Genomic DNA, 16,222 nt, shown 5'->3' with positions numbered 1-16,222 from the left:
ATATACATTAAAATAAAATTATATATTAAAAATAAATTAAATAATATATATTTATATATAAATATATAATAATTTTTAATAATTAATTTTGATGTATAAATAATATTTTTAAATTTATTATATAATAATATTATATATTTAAATTTTTTATTAATTAAATTTAATTAAATTAAATAATAAAATTTAAAATAATATTAATTATAATTAATTTTTATTATATTAAATTAATTTAATTAAATTTAATTAATAAAAAATTTAGATGTATAATATTATTTTATAATTAAATAGAAGAGACTCATATAAAAAGCATCAAAATTTTGAATCAATTGTTTCACATGTGACGCACGTAGTACTTACAAATTAGCAACAAGAGATTATTCACAACAATTCTATTAAACAAAAATAATAACAAGTCAATAATTAGTAATTAAAAAATTACACATCTAAAATATAAATTAAACTACTTATTCAGTATCCATGTGTTAGGCTATTTTATTGTTTCCCAAAATTTATCCATTCATGATACTTGATATATATCAAATATCTCATTAAATATTCAAACTAAGTCAATTAGTTAAAAAAATTACTCATTAAATAAGTCACTATATATATATATATATATATATATATATATATATATATATATATATATATATATATATATATGTTATTTAATTTATTTTTAAAATATATTTTATATTTTAAAATATATTTTAATAATTAATTTAGATATTTAGTGTTTATTATTTTTATAAATATAATATGATTGTTAATTAAAATATTAAAAATTTATTATACATTTTAACTAATTTCCACTCATTAATTACCATTAATATTTTAAAACAATAACATTAAAAAAAGTGGTCTACTAGTAATAATGTAATCATAAATATAGGCCTCATTTGTTTTTATTTGAAAGAACATTTAATTTGATCTATTTAATTAGCTTCACCCAACTCATTCTTCTTTCCTTTCATGCACCACCGTTACTACACACTCAAACTTATACTAAAATGGCTACCACTATGTCTCCACTCACCACCGAAGAGCTCCACCACTTCCACAAAACCGACCGCAGCCTCTTCCGCTTCCTCATCTTCAAACTCCGCCGTGACATCACGCAATCCCTTCTTGTCATGGCCCTGTGGCTATGGCTAGAACACATTGGCTACCGTAACCTCATTCACACTATCATGCAACTACAAAACCAGCCTTCCCTCGTGGCCGCCGCGGTCGACGAGGCCGCCGCATGCCTTGTATTCCTCGAGACAGAAAACCTCAGCAGTGGCCTTGGCGGTGGCGGTGGCGGAGGCTTATTCTTAACGAAAAAGTTAATCCAAAGAGACATCTCAATTAGAATCTTCCATGAGAGAAGGTACACTGCACTTGCCGGAATCAAAAGCGTTCTTAAAAACATATGCAGTAGAATCTTCTTAGACATCTTGCATGGTAATAAAAATATTCTCCAAAAAAGAAATAAAAATAATAATCATCACAAATATGGCAACGTTCTTGTTATCACGTCATCAAAGAAAAGGCATAATAGTAATTTCACTAATTTGTCTACTTCCCCGGGTTTTCGCCACACTTTCTTTGGCGACATTATTGACATGATGATGGCACCACCGCCGCAATTAGTAGAGGCATCATCTTCAAATCTCGGTTTGCTTCATGAGAATAATATATGGAATGGGAAGAGGCCCTCCGATGATGTTTGCAAAGAGGATAGAACAATGTTCTTGACATTCTCTAGAGGCTTTCCGGTGTCGGAGAAGGAAGTCAGAGAATTGTTTGGGGATGAATGTGTGGAGAGTGTAACCATGGGTGGCGGCGGCGGCGGCAACGATGGTCGCCAGAAATTGTATGCGGTGATGGTGCTAAAGAAGGTGGCCATGGTGGATCGGATTCTCAATGGTAAAAGGATTGCAAAGCATCATATCAACGGCAAACATATTTGGACTCGCAAGTTTGAATTTCACTCTTATTGTTAAGATGTATAAGATTATATATTTAATTAAGCACTAAGTTATTGGTTCAAAATGAAGTACTTATTGTTAGGAATTATAATCTGTTATATTATATTTGTGATCCTTCTTAATCAGCAGAATTTTTCTTTCTGCACAACTTTGTTTAATTTGTATCAGTGTAATGCTTCCATTATAAGCGAAGCAAGAAATATGTATATGGTATGGCTATCATATATATTATGGTGAGTATGATGGATATAAATTACACTTAAAGGTTATACTTTTATTATTTGATAATATTTTAAATTTATTTACATTATTATTTTTTATGTTATTTTTATATTAAAAATATTATCAAATAATAAAAACATATAACTTTCATTTAAGTTATATTTTTCAAATAATGTTAAAGTCACCAAAAAAATATTTTTCAAATAATGTTAAAAATTATAACTACGATAATATTCATCTTGTATAATATAATAGAAGTAATGATTGGATAGGTCCTAAAAAATTTTGTTGATGGTACAAAAATCTTAAAATTTTTTTTTCTCTTCTACTCTTCTCTGTTTGAATGAACCCAAAAACTACTATTGCTAAAACGAAAAACAATCTCTAGAAGAGAAAGACTTGGTAATGGTAAGAAGCACCAAGAAAATCAAGATAAATAAAACAGATCAGGTGAAAGATCATATGGAGGTGATCGTGCATAGGGAGGGGAGAGGGCAGAAGTAGCTATAGAGAAAACAAATATTTTAGTTACAGAAAAGAATTTTTGAATCTGCTATCCCGAAAAAGATAAAACCATTCTATAAGGACAGATTAATCAATGATTGTCTTAGCAAGCTGAATCCATATGAAATTGTCGATATAGTAACTAAAGACTACATTTTGGATGAAGATTCAATGGAGGCTATAGAGGATGATCAGGCTCCCTTCAATCTAAACCTAACCATAGAAGTGTCCCTTGAAGAATACAACGGGTGGTACAGACCATGAAAACAGTCCCTCATTGTTAAACCCTTGGGAAAGAAACTAAACTTGCAAACTATGGAGCGATGGATTAGCAGAAGATGAACAAAAAAGGAAGTTGTTCGAGTAATGGATTTGGAAGGAGGCTACTTTCTGGTTCATTTCTCAAGCCAAGATATGCTCATATGTTATTCAAAGGCCCTTGGATAGTTGCGGATCACTATCTTCTCGTTTAGAGATGGAGACCCCTCTTCATGCCACAAGAGAATGAAGTTCAGAAAGTCGCTATGTGGGCCAGAATCCCTAACCTCCCAAGGAAATTGTACAACAGATATTTCTTATGGAATGTGTGAAAGATTATTGGAATAATATTTAGAGTGGATGAACACACTTCTATCCATTCAATAGGCGAATTTGCATGAATATGCGTAGAGATTGACCTAAGGAAGAAGCTAGTGCCATCATTCTCAGCACTATAGAAGGAATTCAGATTAGAATACAAAGGACTCCATCAAACCTGTTTTTATTATGGTAAATATGGACATAAGATGGTCGGCTGCTCGGAAAAAAAAGCTGAAACACCACCTATGAAAAACTAGAACTGTTGGAAGGAAGGTGGAGCCACTACCAAAGATTAGTACCTATCAGAAAAGAAAAGTGCAGAAAATCATATGAGAAAAAATAATATTGGGGTGAAAAAACAGGGAAATAATCAGCCAGCTATTGATACAGCAGATGAGAGTAATAAAAGCCATTTAAACGCTAGTAAATCAGAAAATTTTACAACAAAAGAAGAAAGTTTTTTTGGGGCATGGATGGTGGTTAAAATTTTTTAAAGGAGAAATCAACAAGGATCTAGGAGCAATAATTCCAATGATAACAAAGAATATTTTAACACCAGATTTGACGCCTTAAGAAATGAAAAGACTAATCAGAAAAGTGAGAAAATACACAAAGAGACACAGAAAGGAAGTCCCTCCCTTTTGAATTAGAAGAAAGTGTCAAGCACTAGCACAAGTCAACATGTTGATAAGGCAGAAAAACAGAATTATATAAACAAAAAATCACTAATAAACTAAATGCTACCAACAAGAATTCAAAGGAGAAAAGTCTTGAGACTAGCAAGGATCTAACCAGGAACATTCAAAATCAATGAGCTAAGTCCATAATAAACAAATGCTCTCATTATTGCCGATGTCATCAATCCAGTGCATAACCTAACCAAAAAGAAAGATGATAAGCGACAACAGGAATATCAAAGATAATTCAGTAGACTCAACCAAAAAATTTACATAAAATATGAAGAAGAAAACTACATTTCTACCAATGGCTCCCTTGATGTAAATACTAAATCCTAATTAATGGGGCTTATGGGGAAGAAAACTTGAAACAATGTAGTGAACACTATAAGGATAAATCATTAGAACCCAAGACAAGGGACAATAAGTCAAAGGATATGGTGATCAATCTGTATATGTCCGAAGAAACTACTCCCTGTAGAAGTGCAGCTGTGGAAAGGAAGCTCCAAAGGCTATGGAAGCCTGAACGTACCCTCTTTTGGGATAAGGAGTTTACTTATCTCCTTGATATTTTCCTTCTTTCTTATTTGTTATCTATGAATATTTTGATTTGGAATTATCGTAGAGCCTCTGCAAAAGGCTTTAAATTTATTATCAATGACCTTATGTATAAATATAGAACTAATTTTTAGATTTTATTGAAAATTCATGTATCAGAAATGAAGGCTAAATTCATTATTAAAAAATTGGACTTTGATTCATGGTGCTTTAGCGACGCAGAAAATTTTTTGGGTGGTATATGGTGCCTTTGGAAAAAGGACTATTGAAACATAAAATCTATTATTGTTCATAAACAATTTGTACACCTTGAGGTTCAATGGAAAAATAGTAGCCCTTGGTATTTCATTGCTATTTGTGGAAGCCCGAGAGTAGGAGATTGTAGGGAACTCTGGAGAAAATTGGATGAGATTGTAGCCACCATTGATGGACCTTGGTGCTTAGGCAGTGACTTCAACTCCACTCTTTTCTTAAATGACACAGAGGGATCTTCTAATTTTTTTAGACTCTAATAATTTTAATGATTGTGTTTTAAGTTGTGGCATAAAAGATTTAGAATTCTCTTATCACTACTTTACGTGGCAAAAGGGTAATATCAGAAGAAGACTAGATCGTTGTTTATTTAATATTGATTTCTCTTATTTTCTCCAGATGTGGGGGTTAGACACTTATCAAAATTGAAGTTTGGTCACCTCCCCATTCTCCTTTACTTTCAGCTAGCTCATAATAATGGATGTGCTAAGCACTTCAAATCCTGGCACCTTGGGTGCTTCATGAAGACTACGATAACATGGTTAAGAAAAGCTGAGATGAGTGGTGGACGAAATTGTGATCACATCAATGTAGTATTTTTTGTTATTGTATGGAATCATTATTATGGCACCTATGTGTGGACACAACTTCGTTCAACTAACCAGCAAGTGTACTGGGTCGTCCAAGTAATACCTTACGTGAGTAAGGATCGATCCCACAGAGATTGTTGGTATGAAGCAAGCTATGGTCACCTTGTAAATCTCAGTTAAGCAGATTAAATGGTTATGGGTTTCGAAAATTAATAATAAATAGAAAATAAAAAGGGATAGAAATACTTATGTAAATTAATAGTGGGAATTTCAGATAGGCGTGTGGAGATGCTAGACTCCTTTCGAATCTCTACTTTCTTATTACATTCATCCAATCCTTCTTACTCCTTTCCATGGCAAGCTGTATGTAGGGCATCACCATCATCAATGGCTACTTTTAATCCTCTCGGGAAAATGGTCCTATGCGCTGTCACTGCACGGCTAATCGTCTGGAGGCATCACCCTTGTTGATAGCTACATCCCATCCTCTCAGTAAAAATGGTCCAAATGCTCTGTCACAGCACGGCTAATCATCTGTCAGTTCTCAATCAGGTTGAAGTAGAATCCATTGATTCTTTTGCGTTTGTCATCACGCCCAGCCTTCAGGAGTTTGAAGCTCGTCACAGTCATTCAATACTGGAATCCTACTCGGAATACCACAGACAAGGTTAGACTTTCCGGATTCCCGGGATCCTACTCGGAATACCACAGACAAGGTTAGATTTTCCGAATCCCCATGAATACCGCCATCTATCTAGCTTATACCACGAAGATTCTGTTGGGGAATCTAAGAGATATGCGCCCGGCCTAGAGTAGAACGGAAGTGGTTGTCAGTCACGCGCGTTCATAGGTGAGAATGATGATGAGTGTCACGGATCATCACATTCATCAAAGTGTTGTGCAACATATATCTTGGAATAAGAATAAAAGAGAATTGAATAGAAAGTAATAGTAATTGTATTGAAACTTGAGGTACAGCAGAGCTCCACACCCTTAATCTATGGTGTGTGGAAACTCCACTGTTGAAAATACATAAGTGAAAGGTTCAAGCATGGCCGAATGGCCAGCCCCCAAAACATGATGAAAAGACCGAATGGTCAAAAGATTCAATGGTCAAAAAGATGACTAATACACTAGTAAAAAGCCTTATTTATACTAAACTAGCTATTAGGGTTTACATGAGTAAGTAATTGATGCATAAATCCACTTCCGGGACCCACTTGGTGTATGTTTGGGCTGAGCTTGATCTATCCACGAACTGAGGCTTTTCTTGGAGTTGAACGCCAAGTTATAACGTGTTTTGGGCATTCAACTCCGGATCATGACGTGTTTCTGGCGTTTAACTCCAGACAGCAGCATGTACTTGGCGTTCAACGCCAAGTTACGTTGTCAATTTCCGAATAAAGTATAGACTATTATATATTGCTGGAAAGCTCTGGCTGTCTACTTTCCAACGCCGTTGAGATCGCGCCATTTAGAGTTCTATATCTCTAGAAAATTCATTTCGAGTGCAGGGAGGTCAGATTCCAACAGCATCAGCAGTCCTTTTGTTAGCCTCCTATCAGAGTTTTGCTCAAGTCCCTCAATTTCAGCCAGAAATTAGCTGAAATCACAGAAAAACACACAAACTCATAGTAAAGTCCAGAAATGTGAATTTAACATAAAAACTAATGAAAACATCCCTAAAAGTAGCTTGAACTTACTAAAAACTACCTAAAAACAATGCCAAAAAACGTATAAATTATCCGCTCATCACAACACCAAACTTAAATTGTTGATTGTCCCCAAGCAACTGAAAATCAAATAGGATAAAAAGAAGAGAATATACTATAAATTCCAAAATATCAATGAATATTAATTCTACTTAGATGAGCGGGACTTGTAGCTTTTTGCTTCAGAACAGTTTTGGCATCTCACTTTTTCCTTTGAAGTTTAGAATGATTGGCTTCTCTAGGAACTTAGAATTTCGGATAGTGTTATTGAATTTCCTAGTTAAGCATGTTGATTCTTGAACACAGCTACTTATGAGTCTTGGTCGTGGCCTTAAGCATTTTGTTTTCCAGTATTACCACCGGATACATAAATGCCACAGACACATGACTGGGTGAACCTTTTCAGATTGTGACTCAGCTTTGCTAGAGTCCCCAGTTAGTGGTGTCCAGAGCTCTTAAGCACACTCTTTTTGCTTTGGATCATGACTTTAACCATTCAGTCTCAAGCTTTTCACTTGGACCTTCATGACACAAGCACATGGTTAGGGACAGCTTGATTTAGCCGCTTAGGCCTAGATTTTATTTCCTTGGACCCTCCTATCCATTGATGCTCAAAGCCTTGGATCCTTTTTACCCTTGCCTTTTGGTTTTAAGGGTTATTGGCTTTTTCTGCTTGCTTTTTCTTTTTCTATCTAATTTTTTTCGCCATTTCTCTCTTTTTTTTTCGCAAGCTTTCTTTTTCACTGCTTTTTCTTGCTTTAAGAATCAATTTCATGATTTTTCAGATCATCAATAACATTTCTCTTTGTTCATCATTCTTTCAAGAGCCAACAATTTTAACATTCATAAACAACAAGATCAAAAAATATGCACTGTTTAAGCATTCATTCAGAAGACAAAAAGTATTGTCACCACATCAATATAATTAAATTAATTTCAAGGATAAATTCGAAATTCATGTACTTCTTGTTCTTTTGTATTAAAACATTTTTTTATTTAAGAGAGGTGAAGGATTAATGGAATTTATTCATAGCTTTAGGACATAGTTACTAACTACTAATGATCATGAGATAAAGACACAAAACATAGATAAACACAACATAAAAAAACCGAAAAGCATAAAGAAATAAGAACAAGGAATGAATCCACCTTTAGTGGCATATTCTTCTTGAAGGACCAACAATGTCCTTAAGCTCTTCTATGTCCCTTCCTTGCCTTTGTTGCTCCTCCCTCATTGCTCTTTGATCTTCTCTTATTTCATGGAGAATGATGGAGTACTCATGATGTTCCACCCTTAATTGTTCCACATTGTAGCTCAAATCTTCTAAGGAAGTGTTGAGTTGTTCCCAATAGTTGTTGGGAGGAAAGTGCATCCCTTGAGGCATCTCAGGGATTTCTTGATAATGAGCTTCCTCATGCATCTCTTGAGAACTGCGAAGGGTCTCTCTTGCTTGCTCCATCCTCTTCTTGGTGATGGGCCTATCCTCTTCAATGGAGATGTCTCCTTCTATGATAACTCCAGCTGAGTAACATAGATGGCAAATAAGGTGAGGAAAAGCTAGCCTTGCCATGGTGGAGGGCTTGTCGGCTATTTTGTAGATTTCATTGGAGATGACCTCATGAACTTCTACTTCCTCTCCAATCATGATGCTATGAATCATGATGGCCCGATCCACAGTAACTTCAGATCGGTTGCTAGTGGGAATAATGGAGCGTTGAATGAACTCCAACCATCCTCTAGCCACAGGCTTGAGGTCCAGTCTTCTTAGTTGGACTGGCTTGCCTTTGGAGTCTCTCTTCCATTGAGCTCCTTCCACACATATGTCTATAAGGACTTGGTCCAACCTTTGATTAAAGTTGACCCTTCTAGTGTAGGGGCGTACATCTTCTTGCATCATGGGCAAGTGGAATGCCAACCTTACATTTTCCGGACTAAAATCTAAGTATTTTTCCCGAACCATTGTGAGATAATTCTTTGGACTCGGGTTCATACTTTGATCATGGTTCCTAGTGATCCATGCATTGGCACAGAACTCTTGAACCATTAAGATTCCGACTTGTTGCATGGGGTTAGTTAGGACTTCCCAACCTCTTCTTCGGATTTCATGTCAGATCTCCGGATACTCATTTTTCTTGAGCTTGAAAGGGACCTCAGGGATCACCTTCTTCTTTGCCACAACATCATAGAAGTGGTCTTGATGGCTTTTGGAGATGAATCTTTCCATCTCCCATGACTCGGAGGTGGAAGCTTTTGTCTTCCCTTTTCCTTTTCTAGAGGATTCTCCGGCCTTGGGTGCCATTGATGGTAATGGAAAACAAAAAAGATTATGCTTTGACCACACCAAACTTAAAGTATTGCTCAACCTCGAGCAAGAGAAGGAAGAAGAGAAGAAGAAGAAGAAGAAGAGAATATGGAGGAGAAGGGAGAATGTGTATGCGGCCAAGGGGGAGAAGATATGGTTGTGTTGTGTGAAAATGAAGTAGAATGGAAGGGTATATATAGGGAAAGGTGAGAGGGTAGGTTCGGCCATTTAGGGTGGGATTGGGGGGGAAATGTTTTTGAATTTTGAAGGTAGGTGGGGTTTATGGGGAAGAGTGGATGGATGTGAGTGGTGAATAGGTGATTGGGAAGAGAGATTGAGGTGATTGGTGAAGGGTTTTTGGGAAGTGTGACATGGGGAAGAGTAAAATAGGATTAGGAGGTAAGGTGGAAATATGTTAGGTGGGGATCCTGTGGGGTCTACAGATCTTGAGGTGATCCTGTGGGGTCCACAGATCCTGAGGTGATCCTGTGGGGTCCACAGATCCTGAGGTGTCAATGAATTTCATCCCTGCACCAAATAGGCATGTAAAATGCCTTTGCATACCATTCTGGCATTTAAATGCCGAGTGGTGCACGTTCTGGGCGTTCAACGCCCATGTAAAGCATGTTTCTGGCGTTGAACGCCAGTTTCATGCTTGTTACTGGCGTTCAGCGCCAGCTTTTCCTCTAGGCACATTCCTGGCATTCAATGCCAGAATGTTGCTTGTTTATGGCGTTCAGCGCCAGATTCATGCTCTGTTCTGGCGTTGAACGCCAGCCAGATGCACCTTACTGGCGTTGAACGCCAGCCTGTTGGTGCGCGAAATTGTGAACAATACTTTTCACAACTCTCATAATCCCCGGTCATGAACCCCAAAAACTTGGTAGCTCAATACCATGGCATTACACAACTTCGCACAACTAACCAGCAAGTGCACTGGGTCGTCCAAGTAATAAACCTTACGCGAGTAAGGGTCGATCCCACGGAGATTGTTAGTATGAAGCAAGCTATGGTTATCTTGTAAATCTTAGTCAGGCAAACTCAAATATATATGGGTGATGAACGAAAATAACACAAAGGTAAAGATAGAGATACTCATGTAATTCATTGGTAGGAACTTCAGATAAGCGCATGAAAATGCCTTCCCTTCCGTCTCTCTGCTTTCCTACTGTTTTCATCCAATCCTTCTTATTCCTTTCCATGGCAAGCTCGTGTAGGGTTTCACCGTTGTCAATGGCTACCTCTCATCCTCTCAGTGAAAACGATTGCATATGCTCTGTCACAGCACGCGGAATTCAGCTGTCGGTTCTCGGTCAGGCCGGAATAGAATCCATCGATTCTTTTGCGTCTGTCACTAACGCCCCGCCTGCTAGGAGTTTGAAGCACGTCACAGTCATTCAATCATTGAATCCTACTCAGAATACCACAGACAAGGTTAGACCTTCCGGATTCTCTTGAATGCCGCCATCAGTTCTTGCCTATACCACGAAGACTCTGATCTCACGGAATGGTTGGCTCGTTTGTCAGACGAGCACTCGGTTGTCAGGCGATCAACCATGCATCGTGCAATCAGGAATCCAAGAGATATTCACCCAATCGAAGGTAGAACGGAGGTGGTTGTCAGTCACACGTTCATAGGTGAGAATGATGATGAGTGTCACGGATCATCACATTCATCAAGTTGAAGAACAAGTGATATCTTAGAACAAGAACAAGTGGAATTGAATGGAAGAACAATAGTAATTGCATTAATACTCGAGGTACAGCAGAGCTCCACACCTTAATCTATGGTGTGTAGAAACTCCACCGTTGAAAATACATAAGAACAAGGTCTAGGCATGGCCATGAGGCCAGCCTCCCAATGATCTAAGATAGCATAAAAATGAAGATAGCTACCCAGATGTCTCAATACAATAGTAAAAGGTCCTACTTATAGAAAACTAGTAGCCTAAGGTTTACAGAAATGAGTAAATGACATAAAAATCCACTTCCGGGCCCACTTGGTGTGTGCTTGGGCTGAGCAATGAAGCATTTTCGTGTAGAGACTCTTCTTGGAGTTAAACGCCAGCTTTTATGCCAGTTTGGGCGTTTAACTCCCATTTGGGTGCCAGTTCCAGCGTTTAACGCTGGAATTTCTGAGGGTGACTTTGAACGCCGGTTTGGGCCATCAAATCTTGGGCAAAGTATGGACTATCATATATTGCTGGAAAGCCCAGGATGTCTACTTTCCAACGCCATTGAGAGCGCGCCAATTGGGCTTCTGTAGCTCCAGAAAATCCACTTTGAGTGCAGGGAGGTCAGAATCCAACAGCATCTGCAGTCCTTTTTAGTCTCTGAATCAGATTTTTGCTCAGGTCCCTTAATTTCAGCCAGAAAATACCTGAAACCACAGAAAAACACACAAACTCATAGTAAAGTCCAGAAAAGTGAATTTCAACTAAAAACTAATAAAAATATACTAAAAACTAACTATATCATACCAAAAACATACTAAAAACAATGCCAAAAAGTGTATAAATTATCTACTCATCACCTGTGCTTCCTCCAAGGTGCGAATTTTTTTCTGTTGTTTTTTATTCTGTTTTTAATTTTTATGATTTTTTTCATAACTCCACATGATCATGTACCTAATAAAATACAAAATAACAATAAAATAAAATAAAATAAAAATTAGATAAATAAAATTGGGTTGCCTCCCAACATGCGCTTCTTTAATGTCCATAGCTTGACAGTGGCTCTCATGGAGCCACAAAGGTGATCAGTTCAATGTTGTATAGTCCCAACACCAAACTTAGAGTTTGGATATGGGATCTTAACACCAAACTTAGAGTTTGGTTGGGGTCTCCCAACACCAAACTTAGAGTTTGACTGTGGGGGCTCTTCTTGACTCTGAACTGAGAGAAGCTCTTCATGCTTACTCTCTTTTGTCACAGAGGGATGGCCATGTGCCTTAAACACAAGGTAGTCCCCATTCAATTGAAGGACTAGTTCACCTCTGTTGACATCTATTACAGCTCCTGCTGTGGCTAGGAAAGGTCTTCCAAGGATGATGCAATCATCCTCTTCCTTCCTAGTGTCTAAGATTATAAAATCAGCAGGGATGTAAAGGCCTTCAACCTTTACTAACACGTCCTCCACTATTCCATAAGCTTGTCTCAATGACTTGTCTGCCAATTGTAATGAGAACAAGGCAGGTTGTACCTCAATGATCCCCAGCTTCTCCATTACAGAGAGTGGCATAAGATTTATCCCTGACCCTAGATCACATAGAGCTTTTTCAAAGGTCATGGTGCCTATGGTACAAGGTATTATAAACTTGCCAGGATCTTGTTTCTTTTTAGGTAGAGTTTGCTGAATCCAAATATCTAGTTCACTAATGAGTAAGGGAGGTTCACTTTCCCAAGTCTCATTACCAAACAACTTGGCATTCAACTTCATGATAGCTCCTAAATATTGAGTAACTTGCTCTCCAGTCACATCTTCATCCTCTTCAGAGGAAGAATAGTCTTCAGAGCTCATGAATGGCAGAAGAAGATTTAATGGAATCTCTATGGTCTCTATATGAGCCTCAGATTCCTTTGGATCCTTGATAGGAAACTCCTTATTGCTTGAGGGACGTCCCAGGAGGTCTTCCTCACTAGGATTTTCGTCCTCCTCCTCCTCCCTTGTGCATTCGGCCATATTGATTATATCAATGGCCTTGCACTCTCCTTTTGGATTCTCTTCTGTATTGCTTGGGAGAATACTAGGAGGAGTTTCAATGACTTTCTTACTCAGCTGGCCCACTTGTGCCTCCAGATTTCTAATGGAGGACCTTGTTTCACTCATGAAACTGAAAGTGGCCTTTGACAGATCGGAGACTAGATTGGCTAAATTAGAAGTGTTTTGTTCAGAATTCTCTGTCTGTTGCTGAGAAGATGATGGATAAGGCTTGCTATTGCTCAGCCTATTACGTCCACCATTGTTAAAGCCTTGTTGAGGCTTTTGTTGATCCTTCCATGAGAAATTTGGATGATTTCTCCATGATGAGTTATAGGTGTTTCCATAAGGTTCACCCATGTAATTAACCTCTGCCATTGCAGGGTTCTCAGGATCATAAGCTTCTTTAGAAGCTGCCTCTTTAGTACTGTTGGATGCATTTTGCCATCCATTCAGACTTTGAGAGATCATGTTGACTTGCTGAGTCAACTCTTTGTTCTGAGCCAATATGGCATTCAGAGCATCAATTTCAAGAACTCCCTTCCTCTGAGGCGTCCCATTATTCACAGAATTCCTCTCAGAAGTGTACATGAATTGGTTGTTTGCAACCATGTCAATGAGTTCTTGAGCCTCTTCAGGCGTTTTCTTTAGGTGAATAGATCCACCTGCAGAATGGTCCAATGACATTTTCGAAAATTCAGATAGGCCATAATAGAATATATCTAATATGGTCCATTCTAAAAACATACATGTTAGATGGACATCTTTTGGTCAGCTGCTTGTATCTTTTCCAAGTTTCATAGAGGGATTCACCATCTTTTTGTTTGAAGGTTTGAACATCCACTATCAGCTTGCTCAGCTTTTGAGGAGGAAAGAATTTATCTAAGAAGGCAGTGACCAGCTTATCCCAGGAGTCCAGGCTATCCTTAGGTTGTGAATCTAACCATATTCTAGCTCTGTCTCTTACAGCAAAAGGGAAAAGCATGAGTCTGTAGACTTCAGGATCAACTCCATTCGTCTTTACAGTCTCACAGATCTGCAAGAACTCAGTTAAAAACTGGTAAGGATCTTCAGATGGAAGTCCATAAAACTTGCAGTTTTGTTGCATTAAGGCAACTAGCTGAGGTTTCAGCTCAAAATTATTGGCTCCAATGGCATGAATGGAGATGCTTCTTCCATCAAATTTGGACATTGGCTTTGTGAAGTCACCAAGCATTCTCCTTGCATTATTATTATTTTCGGCTGCCATCTCCTTCTCTTGTTCTAAAATTTCTGAAAGGTTGTTTCTGGATTGTTGTAATTTAGTTTCTCTTAGTTTCCTTTTCAGAGTCCTTTCAGGTTCAGGATCAATTTCAACAAGAGTGCCTTTTTCCCTGTTCCTGCTCATATGAAAGAGAAGAAAACAAGAAAAGAAGAGGAATCCTCTATGTCACAGTATAGAGATTCCTTTATGTTAGTAGAAAAAGAAAGGGGATAAGAGTGAAGAAGAATGGGTTCGGATTTTTAGATGAAGAGAGGTGAAGAGAAGTGTTAGTAAATAAATAATTAAATAGAATAAGAAAAGAGATAGAGAATTTCGAAAATAATTTTGAAAAAGTGGTTAGTGATTTTCGAAAATCAGAGATAAGATATAATTAAAATTAAAATTTAAAACAATTAAAAAGAATTTTTGAAAAAGAGAGAAGTATTTTCGAAAATTAGAGAGGGATAGATAGTTAGTTGGTTTTGAAAAAGATAGGAAACAAACAAAAAGTTAGTTAGTTGATTGAAAAAGATATTAAAATCAAATTTGAAAAAGATAAGATAAAAGATAAAATTTTTGAAAAAGATAAGATAAAAGATAAAAAGATATGTTTGAAAAGGATTTAATTTTTAAAATTACTTAACTAACAAGAAACTAAGAGATAAGATTCTAGAACTTAAAGATTGAACCTTTCTTAACAAGCAAGTAACAAACTTCAAATTTTTGAATCAATCACATTAATTGTTAGCTAATTTTCGAAAATATGATATAAAGATAAGAAAAAGATTTTGAAAAAAATTTTAAAAAAAAGATTTTTGAAATTTTCGAAAAATAGGAAAAAAAATGAAAAAGATATAATTTTTGAAAAAGATTTTGAAAAGATAAGATTTTTAAAATTGAAAATTTTGACTTGACTTGTAAGAAACAACTAATTTTGAAAATTTTTGACTAAGTCAACTCAAATTTTCGAAAATTATGAGGAAAATAAGGAAAAGATATTTTTTATTTTTGAATTTTTAATTATGAGAGAGAAAAACACAAAAATGACTCACAACATGAAAATTATGAATCAAAACTCATGATGCATGCAAGAACACTATGAATGTCAAGATGAACACCAAGAACACTTTGAAGATCATGATGAACATCAAGAACATATTTTTGAAAAATTTTTGATGCAAAGAAAACACGCAAGACACCAAACTTAGAAATTTGTAATGCATGGACTCTAATAAACAAAAAATGCATATGAAAAACAAAAAACAACACAAAACAAGAAAACATCAAGATCAAACAAGAGGATTTACCAAGAATATCTTGAAGATCATGAAGAACACTATGAATGCATGGAATTTTCGAAAAATGCAAGAAAAATTTTTAAAGCATGCAATTGACACTAAACTTAAAAATTGACTCAAGACTCAAACAAGAAACACAAAATATTTTTTATTTTTATGATTTTATGATTTTTTTTTGTATTTTTATTATATTTTTCGAAAATAAAGTTTGAAAAAAACGAAAAAGAAAAGAAAAATTTTGAAAAAGTTTTTGAAAAGAAAATTACCTAATCTGAGCAATAAGATAAACCGTCAGTTGTCCATACTCGAACAATCCCCGGCAACGGCGCCAAAAACTTGGTGGACGAAATTGTGATCACATCAATGTAGTATTCTTTGTTGTTGTATGGAATCATTATTATGGCACCTATGTGTGGACACAACTCCGTTCAACTAATCAGCAAGTGTACTGGGTCGTCCAAGTAATACCTTACGTGAGTAAGGATCGATCCCACAGAGATTGTTGGTATGAAGCAAGCTATGGTCACCTTGTAAATCTCAGTTAAGCAGATTAAATGGTTATGGGTTTCGAAAATTAATAATAAATAGAAAATAAAAAGGGATAGAAAT

At 36.4% G+C, this 16,222-nt stretch overlaps 1 protein-coding gene across 1 annotated transcript; it reads left to right on the top strand.

Annotated features, from left to right (window-relative positions):
• The first annotated feature begins 1,013 nt into the window (after window positions 1-1,013).
• On the top strand, window positions 1,014-1,991 carry LOC112794805 (uncharacterized). Its single transcript, XM_025836786.1, has one exon. The coding sequence runs from the start codon at window positions 1,014-1,016 to the stop codon at window positions 1,989-1,991; it is 978 nt and encodes a 325-aa protein (XP_025692571.1).
• The last annotated feature ends 14,231 nt before the right edge of the window (window positions 1,992-16,222 follow it).

This window comes from Arachis hypogaea, chromosome 4, assembly GCF_003086295.3.
Source record: "Arachis hypogaea cultivar Tifrunner chromosome 4, arahy.Tifrunner.gnm2.J5K5, whole genome shotgun sequence".
Taxonomy (NCBI): domain Eukaryota; kingdom Viridiplantae; phylum Streptophyta; class Magnoliopsida; order Fabales; family Fabaceae; genus Arachis; species Arachis hypogaea.
Note: the sequence above shows the minus strand (reverse complement) of the source record. Positions and strands in the feature narration are given on the sequence as shown.

Excerpts from the sequence above, each read along its gene's own strand:
- LOC112794805 (XM_025836786.1), top strand. The coding sequence starts at position 1,014 with ATGGCTACCACTATGTCTCCACTCACCACCGAAGAGCTCCACCACTTC.